Raw genomic sequence first — 15175 nt, forward strand, 5'->3', positions numbered from 1 at the left:
ACGCGGCGAGCGAAGGAATATTCTCACATGAGTTTGCTTCTCCAAGCCAGCTGACACACAACATTCCAGTTTGTTGTCAACGACAACTGGAACAGCTGAATCTCGAAAAACAGTCTCCTCGTGTCGGTGGTAAGATATCAGTGTAAGATATGGATATTTAGAGAAAGGCCAAATCCGAAAACGGTAAACGGAAAACCATGCATTTAGGTCTAAAGTAGCGTCTGAACTTCAAGTAGTCAAAAGAGTTTCTTTCACACTGTTTTGTTTGTTTATTCACAGCATTCAGATTTGAACTCAATTTTCAATTTATTTCAGGCCTGCATGGTAGAAAATGAGGACGACACAGATCCTAGCAAGGAAACGATAACATTTTTGTACAAATTTGTAAAAGGCGCATGTCCCAAAAGCTACGGCTTTAATGCCGCAAGGTTAGCTGGGATTCCTGATGAGGTGAGTCGGCGCCTCAGCATGCGGTGTGTTCCTGCCAAAACTCTGTAAACGTTTTTTAAATCTACCCGAAATTTTGGAAAAGGTGGCCGTTGAAAACGTGAGCGCTTTTTGTGAATCGACACCGAATCAGGGGCTTCCTGGCCCCGAGAAGGTTCGGAATGATGCAAAAGAGAGAAGAAAGGAGGAAAAAGAGAGGGGAACGGGAAAAAAAAGATTGCGCAACCTTTTGTTTTATAAATGAATATGAATATATGAAACATATATTTTGAACTGCGGATGAAAGATTAAATAGAGGAAAGATCCTCGCAGTTACTACGCAACTTAAGCAGTTGCAGGCAGGCTTTCTTTTCACAACTGCTTAAATTGCGTACTTACTGCGAGGATCTTTCTTCTATTTGATCTTTTGTTTTATATTGGCAACTTTGGAGGGAAGGGCTAACGCTCGAATCATCTGCACTCGAACAAATTAAACCAAACATTTGTTTCTACTCCTCTACCGACCCAACAGCACACTTTCTTTAGAAACTGACCCATATGCACCGCACTCTCAAAGAAACATGACCTGTGCCGGCCCGTTTTCAAAAATCCAGGTAGAAATAGCTAATAAAGAACAGATTAATTGCAATGCTCATCGCTAGGGATGTTTCTGGAAACTTTCGTTTAGTAGAGCTTCAAAGAAATGGTTATGTTATGGTATGTTTTCTGTCTTTTTTCCCCAGGTTATTTCTGTGGCAGTAAAGAAAGCTAGACAATTTGAAGAGACCATGGATCGTGTGAAACTGTTCAGGTTAGTGACTTTAACTAGTGATGAACATCGAATTTCTCCTTAAAGAATCAACATGTTACGTAGCTGACAAGTGTTGAGAATAAAGAACAAATCAGTCACTGATTGCTTCTATTTTTATTTCAGAACACTGCTCTCAAAATCGACTTGCAAGGGTCAAGATGTGTTGAGCTTACAGCAAACAGTAAAATGTCACTAGAGACCAAAGTCAAGAAAATATATTATACTGTTAAGGCTACAAGTTTTTAGTGTTTTTTTCCCAAGTAGTGTTAAGAAAATATAAACTTGAAAATTCAGGTGTTCATGTTGCTCATCAGTTTTGGAGCGTTGGTAATAAACGGTTTCATATACTTCAGACGTGTCTTCTCTTTGTTTACTGAGTACCAACGGCAGTGCTCCTTTGTTTGAGGTTTCTATTTTGACGCAATTTCTAGTTTATGTCGCTATCTTCTGGTAATTGTCGACGTGAATACAACGAGATGGCAGCACAAACCAGAAATTGTTAAAAATTTACATGCTGGTCAAGTAAGGACTCTTTGCCATTTTCTTCCCTGAAACACCTTTGTTTAACGTAGTCGAGTGGTTTAAGCTGTTTACAAGCTCCGTAGAAACCCAGCAAGCCGCGCGCGCATTTGGGAGAGGGACGGAACTTCCCGTCACTTCTTCTCGCGCCCGGCTCGCTCCAATGAGTTGGACAAGTGAAAGTCTATTGGTTCTTTGTAAGGAAACTGGTCATAATAAGTTTGCTCGAAAACGTATTTGAACACTTTTTGGGATTATTGTCAGTGCTTTAATTATCTCTGAAAAATGCGTGGTTACCGCCAATTTTCTCTTTGGAGGATTCCAATAGCCCTTGTTAAGATCTGCTTTTCCCTCATAGTAACAGACGGCGCCTTAACACTGCTGTATTAAGATGCACAGTTCTTGAGTGGATCATTTTTTGAGATGAAGATCTCTCCGTGATGTAATTTCTCAGAATTCACAGCTCAGATTAAGATGGAAATCTCTCTTAAGGTGCGTTCGATTGACCCTTTTCCGGAATGAGAATACAAGAAATAACTTCTAAAAATCCCTCATAAGTGGTTTAGGGCATAACCGGAGAGTTGGTCCCTAGTAAACTTCAGCCAGCGAGAACGTCAAAAAACACTGATACATTTCTTGCCGTCCTATTCAAAACAACGGGAAATGACCAAAGGTTTTACGAAGAGCTTGAACCCATCACAATTCAGTTCTTTTCCTTTCGCTTTCTGATCTTGACAGCCGCCGCTACTAATTCAGTTTCTGGACAGTTCGCACACATTGTTCAACTTAAATGAGTTTGAATACCGCGAAGTTGAGAACGCGAGTTCAATGTTTAAGTTACTTTTTCGTTGGATTCGTGGCGACCAAATAAGAAGAAATAAGACGGCGACTAAAATTGAGCCAGATCGCAGATTACTAATTCAGTTTTTCCTTTTAATACGGATTTTTTTCTCCACATTTCTTCTTGTTAAAGGTATATCACAGGAACAGTCCTCTTAGTATTACGGTTGAGTCGTCCAAGTGGGATCTGTTCTTGTTCGCGTTTACCGCAAAATATCATTTTGAATCCTTTCCGCAACTTCGGAAGACAGGGATAGTAAATCAACGGGCTGGCTGCTGCATGAACAAAACTTATCGCGATAGAAATGCGCATTACTGCGAAAAACCATTCGTGTTTCCAACAATCTGAACAGTAAACTTCGTACAGTGAGAAGAAGAAGAAAATCGTCATAGTGGCGACAAACAGGAATGCAATTGAAACAAACGCGTAAGCTAACGGTTTTTGCTTCTTACGCCTGTTTGCCTGGATATTTTCAGTTGTTTCTCGTAAAACAGCATCGTAGCCCTCTCTTTGGCGAATGCTTGGTTTTCGCAGTGAATTGCATAAGAAGGAAGCCAAGACGACGATCACCACAAGCGGAATGATGTTGTTGATATGTACGTCTAAACGGCGCACCCAAAACTTCCCCGCAATCATGTCCAAAATAGAGAAACACAACGAATAGAACACGATGCAGGCGACACAGAAGAGGGCATTTTTGGCTTTATAACTTCCTCTCTGGTAGGAAGCTGGAAACAAAGTGTTTCCAAATCGCTCAACAGCGAAAGCGATAATGAGAAAGATTTCCACTCGAAGGAAAAACGTTAAGCATATTTTCGAAAATTCTTTTCCCAAATGAGGCGATTCTTCGTCACCCAACGCGCATGCTATGTAGCTTTCTGTCGCCGCTGTACCAACCACGACTGCATAAGAGGCCTGAAGTACAGACAAACTAGCGATATAGACTGTTGTTGTAGACCTCCACGACTTTGTTGGATCTTTCCACAAAACAATTAATAGAAGACCGTTCAGTACTAAAGCTGTTACACAGAAAACAACCACGAGTACTGCCCCAGGAATGCAAACCGATGATTGAAAGTTGTCTTCCATGCTGCCGATACTCCTTTCTGGTCTCTAATGTCAGCCTTTGGTTTTCATAGGTCCGCATCGTGTGCAAAGCATTTCATAGGTCATTATGCCTGCTGTGAAGGACGAGACGAAAAAAACACAGTTTTACATTACAAGTACCTTGAACAGAATTATAACAGCTGGTTATAATAGACAACATGCTCGAATAATCACCCCCATCCCTTGTTAATGTTTTGAAATTAATAGCAGGTGAGGAACCGAAAGGGAAGAAATTTTAAAATGAATGAGTTACAAGAACTATATAAAAGAAGAATATGATATGCAGTGTTGATTTAAAGGGAGGGTTTCACATTTCAGCGCATGTGCATGAATCTTAATCTATCTTATCAATTTTATGGCCATAAAAATCCCAATCCCATGTTCTTCAGTAATCATATGCTAAAATTAGTCCAAACAAACTGACAGATGGTCAAAATTCAGAGAGCATGTCGGTGGATTACACCCACACTGTTGATATTGAATTTAGTGTTGACCCGAAGGATTTATTGCACGGTTAATGATTTTACAGGTATTTGCATGCAAAATAATGCAATCACTTGAAAAATCCTCAAACGTGAAATTTTCACAAGCAAATTTGCCACCACTCGCTTCCGAATGGCTTATAAACAATGAATTAAATTAGTATGTTATATCTTGCTTTTACACGTTTAAAAGGAAAATTAGCGACAAAAAGGTTACACGCCGTTTCGACGACTTCATGTCACTATTGTCAAATGTGAAGAAATTAAAATAGGTGGGATATATACAGAAATGGAAGTGTGAAAAGAGACATGAAAATTAAATTCGAGCATGAGAACGGATGAAAATTAATTTCTTCACATTTGACAATAATGATATGAAGTCGTCGAAATGTCGTGTAATGTTTTTATCGTTAATTTTCCTTAAAAAAATGTTTATCAAAATCGATCCTTATTGGAAGTTCACACGTTTACTTAAATTAATGGACTTTCGTCATACTGGGCAAGGGCGAAAAAATGTATTTTTGATTCCAGCGCATGCGCCTTTATCCAGCTACGGAAATATATTGTACTGTATATATTGTATTGTATTGTACTTCCATTAAACTGTATAGTCGCTTTCACTTAACGTATTTCAATTCAGCTTCAGATTCAAATTAAATTTCCCTGCCAACAACCGCACTCTTTTAATCATAGCTGGAGATATTATTTGCCATTTCAGTTTAAATTTTCATCACTTGCAGATTGATGTTTTCAAAAGTTGGCCAGTGATAACCCGTTAATCATTGAATTATTCATTTGATATTGGCAGCGGTTTATTTCTGTTTGCGCTTATAACTAAAATAAAATACTAATGAAAAATAATAATATAAAGTTCATGGTTTGAGGGACCAAGCGCAAATAAATAGAACAAAGAAAACACGAAAGACAACACGAAAGAAAAAATACGTGAGAAACTCCTGCAGACAGTCGTCTGCGATATCTATACACCTGCACGAAACTGGCGGAATTACGAAAAAACGAAAACGTTCGTACATCAAACGTTCTACGTGTTTGAATGTGCAACAGTTTAACCAATCAACAAACAAAGTTAGAACAAAAACCAGTATAAATTTTAACATCTACATTGTTACTTTCATCTTCGAAAATATGGCTTATTCTTGTTTTATCTCGATGCGATTTAAACTTAACACAATTTTACAACAACGCTACACCAAATTAGTTGTATTTCGGCGCGTACAACTGCCGTTTCCTGTACTCGAACAAGACAACGATGAGCGAGCTAAAGAATCTTCTTCTCCAAACACTGGTGTTCATGGGAGAGCTGCAAGTCAACTTCAACCATTTGCAAACCTCAAAATGAATTTGTACAATTGTTTCCTACATGAAGCAGCATCTTTCATTTTCATAAACCATATTTTGATTTACAGGATTATTTTGTTACCTTTTACACGATACTAAATCAAATTCCATTTAGGCGAAGCTAAAAATGGTTATTACTGTATTTTCGTGCAGGTGAATTATTTTGCGACCTAAAGATGTTTAATCAAAACTGCGCCATGTTTGCTGAAGTTATCAAAACGGTGATTTGGTTTAGTGGACAGTTACCTGAGAAAGCGTTGTGTTATGGAAGAAAATCAAAACTTAATTCTCTATTCCTATAAAAAGCAGACAAACTAAAGAAATCAAAATTGTACGGATAGGAAGAAACGTACCTTGGTGACGCGATTTTAAAAGCGAGAAAAATGTCCTCAAGTTGACATATAAAAGTGATTAACTTAATGCCGTCGGGCAATTTTCCAGTGCAGTTATTTTTAACAAATGTTTACCACAAGTCGTGAAAATACCCACAAGACCAGTAAAATATATTCAAAATGGTCAACCACAGAGACAGAAAGCGCGCTAACCGTGATACACCGAGAAAGCTGTGGTTGCAGATCCACTGGCAAAACATGTCAATGCAACATACACTACAAAATGTCAATTAAAAATTGGTGACGAGAACGAAAAACGTTTTATGTAAACTAGCACGATTAAACTACATTTGCAAAACAGATGTTTCACACAAATGAAAACAAAGCAATTAGAGTTTTTGGCAGTTCGCCTTTGAAAATGTCAAGCGCTTTTTGCAAAGAAAACGCACGAGGAACCAAATACAGTACATTACTATTTACACAGTAATAAGAAACGAAAATTATATTGAGCGATTTTAATTTTTCTTTACAAAAACATAATTTTATCGACAATTCATTAAGTTTAGTTCCCTGCACGATGTCGACAGATTCAATAATTTTAATGTTTACCTTTTTTCCGAGATGCATATTTCACTCATTAATAATCACTGCTTTAAATTTTAGTCACGTTCATTCCACCTTGTTTGATTTGAATCATTCATAAGCTACCAAACTACCAATCAGAAAAGAAACAAGTCAAGTCTTTTCACAAACCTTTTATGTATAAAACTCAATGAATGTGATTAAATCCCTTTTTTTTCCTTGATTCTAATCCTTGAAACATTTGATATCTCCCTTTCTAATTTGTTGCTACGTTTTGTTTTTTAATACAACTTCTTTTCAGAATAAAATATGTTGCGCAAGAAAACCGTTCAGAAAACTTTCACACCTCCCGCAATTTATTTTAAATTATCTTTCCATGTAAATTTGCCAAAAACAAAGACCAGCCAGACGGCCCTTTTGCTTAGCAGTGAGGTTTAACCGAACGGCAAACGAGCGAGAAACGAGACTTCCTTACCAGTTAGCAAAACGTTGGAACGAGGTAAATGAAAACGCCATTTTAGTACCACTAAACATTTCTGAAATAAACAGACATACTGAAAAAGTAGTTCCTTTTCCTGGTTTAGGACGTAAAGAGGAACTTTTACTCGTGATACTTGGTTGCGAAATGAATTCACAAGGGAAAAAAATCCTTTGTAGGAGTCTTGTTGCCATAAAATCCGTGGGTTCAATTCCCGCCGAGGTCAAAGATTGTTTTCTTTGCCTCGTGCGATCTCCCATTTCCTTACCAAGGCTTCACTTTAGCACTTTAACATGCACCAGAGTTAATTCTCTGATCCATCGTAATGTTTTTGGTTTGTTTGGTCTATTTTTCTTTTGTTTGTTTGTTTTTGTTTTGGTTGGTCTGAAATTCAAGAGACAGTAGGGAACGACGGCGACGTCAACGATAACGCCACAACGAGCAAAACAATCCCTTTGCACGTGCGTTATATGTTTTGGTACATTTCTTTGCCGTCATCAGCAAAAAAACAACGTAAAATGATCAAATTCAAGGTTTTGTGGAGAACGTGAGCACACAACGGTGAATTATTCATTCTACTTTCTTGCTTGAACGCCATTCCATTCCTATCAATTTAGTTCCTTGATACTTCGGTCACATTGTACAAGTTGAACGAATTGGAATAATCGCGAAGTAGTGCAAGTAACGCGAACTAATATTTTCAAGCGAAGTTTTTGTTACCATTGCCGTCGTTGCTTAAGTTCCGTAATGAGAAACTTGGCTCAAAACGATTCAACATTTCAGGAGCACACACTGACCACATACCGTCTTGTGTATCCCTTGAGTATCAGGGACTGCTGGAGTCTCTTTGGAGCTTATGAAGATGAGTTCTTACCCTCACCCCACCCCTCCCCCCCAAAAAAATTGGATGGCCTGTTATCGAGTATCTGCACTGTCTCCAATGTAGACAAAATAAAAAGAAAATAAAAAAAAATAACGAAAACAAGAAACAAGAAAGATGTTATATTTCGGCACAATCGATGGCAAACGAATTTAAATATTACAGAGGTGATGGTTCGCAAATATACATGTGAAAGGCAAATTTTTTTAAAGTTAGTTACCACAATTATATCAAACGAGAAGAGAGGAAGTATCGAAACCATCTTCAGAAGACGTTGCTGGAATATAATGTCATTCTCGTTTACTGTTTTCGTTTTTTTTTTTTTTTGTATATTTTGTCTAAATTTTACACCATGCAATTTAAATTCGGTATAAATTATCAGTGGGAAATGAGTTTTTAGTTACCTGTTATCTTTGAGCATTCCTGTCATTTTCTTTTGTAAATTTCAGGATAGACAGCCGTTCCCTTCCAGCCTTTCTCGTCAATGCAATTTCACCACACAATCCAAAGGACTCTAATACATTGAGCACTTCATCTGCAAAATGACAATTGTGTACCTAGATTGTTGAATGCAGAGGCACACATGACACACAAATAAACTGTGCTGAATTCTTTTGCTGCCGCATCTGTTGTTGTGGAGATGCACGAGATAGACGTTACTTCACGTGTAAATAAACAAACTGAACTGATTGCAAAGCTGAAAACTACGGCAAAGGGCAATTTTTAAGCAGCTAAAAATATTACAACTGTAGAACTAGTCTACTCCAGGGCCAGGGCTTCAATGACAAGCTCTCACTGTAGCTCTTCCCACTGTCCCCAACACCACTTTTTTTACATTTCCGTTTTTGTGTCTACGGCTTCTAGAGAAGCGTAGACACTATGTCATCGGGTTGAGTGAAAGAGTGAAAGAGTGTAAGAGTCTAAATGCCACAGGAATCCCAAATGGAATACTATCGAAAGCCGACGCTAATCCTCGACTGACCGAGATCTAAGCGATTGTATTTCCGGATCAGGACAATGGCGACAATACGGTAAATGATGTTTTCCGATGTTGATTTGCTTTTTACAAATAGTTTACAGTCAACCCAGGTCACGCGTGAACAGTATTTCCAAGAATGAAATGAACATTCGAATTCCTCTTTGTAATGTCCGACGTGTGAATGGAATGTTGGACATTTCGCTGGAAATCGTTCTGAAAAAGACGCATTAACTGAAAAAAAGATTCAAAATACTTGGGAAGCAATTGTTATTCTTGAAATATTCAATTTTGCAATGTAAAGAAAAATTCATAGCTTTATACCGTCGATAAGCTAGGGAAATTTATACGGGAACTCTGAAATCTGGTTTGCGATTTTCAAAACTGACATGTAAATTTCAAAACTCCGTTCAAATTTCAAAAATATCGTTCACGCGTGACCTGGGTTGACTGTAAGTGATGATTTGAACCAGAATTCTGTAACTTCTGTAATTTTCATCGCAAACGTACCCGAATTTACTGCGAGTGATCGCTTTGAACAAACACGGAGTGTCTTCAAATTTTACATGCGTGTTTGCACGCACGCAAAAAAAACTTTTGCCTCTAATAACAAATGCATCGTTTATTTCAATACAATGTTTCGTTGGAAAAGCTTTTTGTTGATTTTTGTGTCTTTGTCAATTCATATATGCGTTTGAGAAGCGACAGATGCTAGATGCGCAATCAAGGACAATTTGCATAAGCGGGTTGAAATTTGATATGCCAAAGGTCTTCATCAACACGCCGTGAATTTTAGCAATTTTTGCGTTCAAGTGTGTTTTTCGGCAAATGATTAATAGGTAACCATATTATTTTACGTCAGAAAACATTTGTTTTTAACCGCTCTAGGAAAAAGTTAATTTATGCGAAAACTATGAAAACACGACAGGAGTCAAAGAATGATACTTGCCATTCATAAGTTCAGTGTAGATTAATTAATAGTTTCTGTTGCATTTTATGCCTACGTTTCAGATTAGAACTTTGCTTTCAGTACTTTATGTTTAGAACTCTGCTGCATTGCTTTCAGTACAAAGTTGTGGTTCACGTTGTAAGATTATATAATATATTGTTTATGTTAGAATAAAGTTACAGTTCTCTTCAAACAAAATGTTTGTGGTAAACAATACCAGCTTAATCTCTTCTCACCAGTATTCTGTGCAACATTGTTACAACCATTTTTTTATCTCTATCCTATTTCCACTCCTCCCTCTTCGTTTTCTTTTCAGTTCTATATCCCTTTTCTTCAATTCTTTTTTATCACATTTCTACACCAGTGCTGCAGTAGACACATGCAGTCTGAGACTGCCTATTTTTTTCTTTCCGCTCCTTTTTTCTTTATTTTGAAGGGAACAATTGAGGAGGAGAGAGTGTTGATGTAAGTTTATACTAGACTTTCTCAAAGTCTGTTTTCCTGGAAATATTGATTAATAATAAAACATTAACGTGCTCATTTTTTAAAGAAAACATAAACGCGAATCTTACGTTAACGTAAACGCGATTATAAATCGCTCTAACATTTGCAAACTAGTACATACTACTTTGAGAATTTGACAACTGAGGCCTAGTCAATAAGGGGGGGAGGGGTACTTTAAAAATGTTTGGGTGGGGATGTATCACTGGTACTTTAAAACCCTTACCCTAACCAGAACAAGTTCAGGGCCTCTGCATTTTGCAACCCAATACAGCACTAGACTAAAGACAAAAAAATCCCTACCCTATCCCAGACTCGCTATTTTCCAGAAACTCGGTAACTGTCACAATCCAGCCAAAACAAGATCTTCTACGTGTACAACAACAACAACTAAAGCAAGTTTTTTAATTGTCAATTCTCGAAAAACCTAGTCTAGTTAGATAGATAGTTTAGATAGTTTATTTAAAATGTTACATCGCAGCTTACTAAGACTGAACTGTGTAAAGTGCCCAATGTATAAATATACTTAATCAAGCAATTGATCAGTTTCCTGGAAAATTCTCTGGTTTCTATACCCTACCTGCTTGAAGACCATACCCTTCACAGCGGCACATACCCATATATAGCACATATATGGGAGTACCTCACCCCCTCCCCTCCTGGGAGTGAATGGCTGAAGGAAGAATTGTAGTACTATACCTGGTTTATTTTCCGCTACAGTCACAAGATAAAAACAGCCAGAGTTGGACAGAAGAGGGTAAACAATGGGGAAGAGACGATCCATAACCTGTGCAGCAAATGAAATTTGTTTTATCAGAAACTGACATCCGCAAAAATATAACCTGGAGTTTATTTGACTCAAGTCGCTGATTTGTTCCCTGGCAAAAATACATAGTTGAAAAGGTTTTTTTAAAAAATAAATATACATATCCACGTACTGGACAACATTGAAATACACCTTTCATTTGGACAATCACAACTCAAAACCTCATCCATCCAAAGTGTATTACTTAGTGACTTTCACTTGAATACAACTTCGCACTTAAGGATTTCATCCACAGACTCAAAAGTAAGAACCACCTTGTACATCATAATAAACAGCACCACAGGAAAGTATCGCTCAGTAGCTTTCATTTGAATGGTCACACTTAAGGATTTCATCCACAGACTCAAAAGTAAGAACCACCTTGTACAGCATAATAAACAGCACCACAGGAAAGTACTGCTTAGTAGCTTTCATTTGAATGGTCACACTTTAGGATTTCACTCACAGACTCAAAAGTTAGAATCACCTTGTACAGCATAATAAACAGCACCACAGGAAAGTACTGCTCAGTAGCTTTCATTTGAATGGTCACACTTTAGGATTTCAAGTTTGTGGATGAAATCCTAAAGTTTTAGCTGCTGAGGTCTATTTAAGGGAAGGGTTCCAGATCTCATTATCATTTTTACCTCTCTTCCTTCTTTTCCACCAGCCCAAGATGCCTCAATGTTATGACCACCAACCTGACAAAATAAAAATTGCCAGTAATCTATTTGTCAAGATTAGTTTTCAATAAATTGAGTGTCATGAAACCAATTTAACCAAAGTGATAAATCATCACTCATCCACAACAGATGCAAACAACACATACAGCTGTACTGATATACCGGTAATTATTAAAAACTGAATCATTGTAAAATGCAATTCGATGGATTCGATTGGCTTAGCGGCCATGGTATATGAGCCATTATACCATGGCTGAGACATGGTGACCATTAAATTTTCTGCTGGTTATTCTTGTACAGCGAAATCAGTAAGATCTAGCAATATTTCTTGAATGGCTTTAATAAAACAATTATTCCACTCATGCTTGTTGGATTTGAGATGATTATAGCCAACTCGTCGCTACGTACCTCGTTGGCTATCTATCATCTCATACCCAACGCAGGCTCGTGGAATAGTTGTTAATTATTTACAATTATAACTTTCATAACTTTTACTGTACTTTGCCTGACAATTATATCCATGGATTTTTTTCTGTGGACATTATTTGCTTTGAGAAGTGAAGAGGTTTCCAAGACTATACTTAAGGGTTCCAAACTATAAACTCCAACCAAAGGGATCACACAAGACAAACCACTGGCATTAGGGTTCAATTTTTTTAAAATTACAATAACGGCAGGAAAACAAACATACATACAAACCCTCGTCACGCCTAGGTCCTAATAATGCCATGAGAGGCATGAAAAAAGTATCTTTTTTTTTTATAGAAGGCATGGATAGAAAAATGCATAAAAAGGAAGAATTAGGACTCACAAGTTGAGATTTATACCTCTTCAGATGGTGTGACAACATAGGGAGGGTTGAAAATCAAAATATCAACTTTTCCAAAAATTTGTGGAATGAGACAGTCAACCTACAAAACAAAAAAGATGCAACTACATGACAAAAAGGAACAGGGTACATGAAATAATAAAAAATAATGAAATATTTGATTCATATCCAGAATTCTGATGAGATTAGTGAGAAAGTAGGACATTTGTAATTCCTGTTCATGTCGCTCATATTTGATAGGCTAGGTTAAATATTCACCACATTCACTTTGGAATTTTCATCTATGACATAAATTTATACAACAGCATATAGATAAAATCATGCGACAAGTCTAAGTAGCTCCCTGGTCTGAGTTTAACCTGGTTTCTATAGCATGAAGCAACTAGGAGTTGTTACTCCCCTCCTGGATGGAATGCTAGTCCATCAAAGGATACCACTGGTATCTATTTATACACCTGGGAGAAGAAAGACAATGTGGAGCAAAGTTTCTTGTCTAAGGAAACGACATAGCAATGAAGAGATCAACCTAACCATGAACCACCCACCATCCATGATCGAAAGTCTGATATGCTAGTTAACCAAGTTTAACCATGGCAGCTCAATCATGAAACAGCTATGGTACGTGGGATCTAATTAAAAGGATCTCAATGCATTATAGGGCAATTTCAAATCAGACCTGGCACCCTATGTTTCCAAAGTGAAACAACAGATGGAGGAAAATGACTAACGTCTTAATTTTAAAAACACCTTGAAGCAAAATTTAATGTGACTGCTTTATCCTATACAAAAACTTCATGACAAAGCTCCAAGTCAATCAATCACACACATTTTATAATTTGTACTGTATTTATTTTTATCTTGTAATCATCTGTTCTAATACTTTTCGTTCCATGTTAACGTTGTGTAAATAGTGTGAAATAAATGAACCATGAACCAACCACAAGTTTTTTAAATGTGTACTGTACAAGGATTCTCTGTTAAGCAACTATCAGTGTTATGCAGTGTGTTTTGGATGGGTGTGGGAGGGGGAGGGGAGAGGAGGAGATGGGCAGGCGATAGGGAGGCAGCTGTGGGGTATATGACTGTTGTGAATGATTCAAATTGTTCTCATATATACATTGTGTTCATAAATTTCATAGCAAATCCAAGGTTGGGGATGAAATTTCCCGATCTCTCTCCTCCCTGGCAGTTCAATATCGACACTGGTGCACTTGAGATCATTACAGTTCTATGAATATGCAACTCACCAGGTCAGTTATAACACAACTGATGCTGACTCCATTTTCCTTTGCTGTTTGTAATGTACATTTTGCAGCAAATGGGTTTACATCAGTGGCTCTGTAAGAAGATAAATTATAAGAATAAATATTAACTTTATTACAATCTCACAACATTATCCAGGGACAAGTACCCTACCATTTGGGGAGACTGTTACCTGATCAAATTGGAATTTGGGTATGGTGGTTTTTGTGGAAGAACTGAGTGGAGGAAAAATCCCCCTGAGGAGCAATGAGATAAGAGCCACCAACAAACTCAACCCACAAATGGCATCAACTCTGGGAATCACCCCACTTCACTATGAGTGAGTGCTCTCAGGACACAATGTACACCATCAGTGTGCATCCCTGCTCCTTCCGTTTCACCATCCTTGTTGCCATCCTTGCTCCTCTCCATATAACATCCTCCAGCTGTTGCAAAGAGAAATGAATTTATGACTGTAAAAAAAACAGGATATAATTGAAGACACCTTGACTCACATGTAATGAGCGAATGGTCCCAGTATGGAGGCCAAGAATGTTATAAGAGCACCAGAACCACTGCCAACCTCCACACACAAAAGTGGCCTGTGAACGACATGGACATTATTATAGACAATTCAATCATATCATATAACTTGCTTTTTTATCAAGATAATGTATTATTTAAAAGTCAAGCCTTGATCCACCTTAACTGCCACAGTTAACGCCACTCTACAGATTAAAAAGGCATACTAATTATAAGGTGTGACCATCCAAATGAAAAGTACTGAGCAATACTTTCCTGTGGCGCTGTTTATTATGCTGTGCAAGGCGGTTTCAACATGTGAGTTTGTGGATATAGATAATAATTCTTTACGACCATTCAAATGAAAGCGTGCTGAGCAATACTTTTCTGCGGTGCTGTTTATTATGCTCTACATGGTGGTTTTAACTTGTGAGTGTTTGGGTAAAATTCTTTACTATAACCATTCAAATGAAAGCTACTGAGCAGTACTTTCCTGTGGCGCTGTTTATTATCCGCATGCTGTACAAGGAGGTTTTAACTTTTGAGTCTGTGGATGCAATCCTAAAGTGTGACCATTCAAATGAATGCTAATGAGTAGTTATTTCCTGTGGTATGGTTTATTTTGCTGTATAACGTGGTTCTAGCGTCTGTCTGTGGGTAAAAATTGTGACATCCAAATGTAAAATGATGAGCAGCAGTTTTTATACCTTCTTTCTTTCAAGAAATCCGCGTCCTTTTCCAAAGCATCCATCATAAGAAATGTATCTTCTGCAGGTTCATAAACATGTTCGTAATCTTCCTTCTTCAAATGAGAAAACGAAGGCGTTGGAAATGACATGGCAAGGGTTAGA

The 15175-nt window shown here is 37.5% G+C and overlaps 3 protein-coding genes across 3 annotated transcripts in view; 1 reads left to right on the forward strand and 2 right to left on the reverse strand.

Annotated features, from left to right (window-relative positions):
• LOC146466203 (DNA mismatch repair protein Msh6-like) overlaps window positions 1–1589 on the forward strand; it is a 35834-nt gene extending 34245 nt beyond the window's left edge. The window contains exons 37-39 of the mRNA XM_085127654.1: window positions 316–450; window positions 1170–1237; window positions 1361–1589. Of these exons, the coding sequence (XP_084983780.1) occupies window positions 316–450; window positions 1170–1237; window positions 1361–1433 (276 nt within the window). The 3' untranslated portion in view covers window positions 1434–1589. The remainder of the gene's footprint in view (window positions 1–315; window positions 451–1169; window positions 1238–1360) is intronic.
• LOC146466205 (uncharacterized) lies at window positions 1333–3686 on the reverse strand. Its single transcript, XM_085127658.1, has one exon. The coding sequence runs from the start codon at window positions 3684–3686 to the stop codon at window positions 2724–2726; it is 963 nt and encodes a 320-aa protein (XP_084983784.1). The 3' UTR covers window positions 1333–2723.
• Window positions 1333–15164, reverse strand: LOC146466206 (methyltransferase HEMK2-like). Its single transcript, XM_085127659.1, has 8 exons — window positions 15032–15164; window positions 14318–14404; window positions 13808–13898; window positions 12559–12642; window positions 11696–11749; window positions 10943–11030; window positions 8222–8352; window positions 1333–3778 (listed from the first exon to the last, which is right to left on the reverse strand). The coding sequence occupies exons 1-7, from the start codon at window positions 15160–15162 to the stop codon at window positions 8225–8227; spliced, it is 663 nt and encodes a 220-aa protein (XP_084983785.1). The 5' UTR covers window positions 15163–15164; the 3' UTR covers window positions 1333–3778; window positions 8222–8224.
• Between the last annotated feature and the right edge of the window lie 11 nt (window positions 15165–15175).

The sequence above is a fragment of the Pavona decussata genome, unplaced genomic scaffold, assembly GCF_977016875.1.
Source record: "Pavona decussata unplaced genomic scaffold, jaPavDecu1.1 SCAFFOLD_150, whole genome shotgun sequence".
NCBI lineage: Eukaryota > Metazoa > Cnidaria > Anthozoa > Scleractinia > Agariciidae > Pavona > Pavona decussata.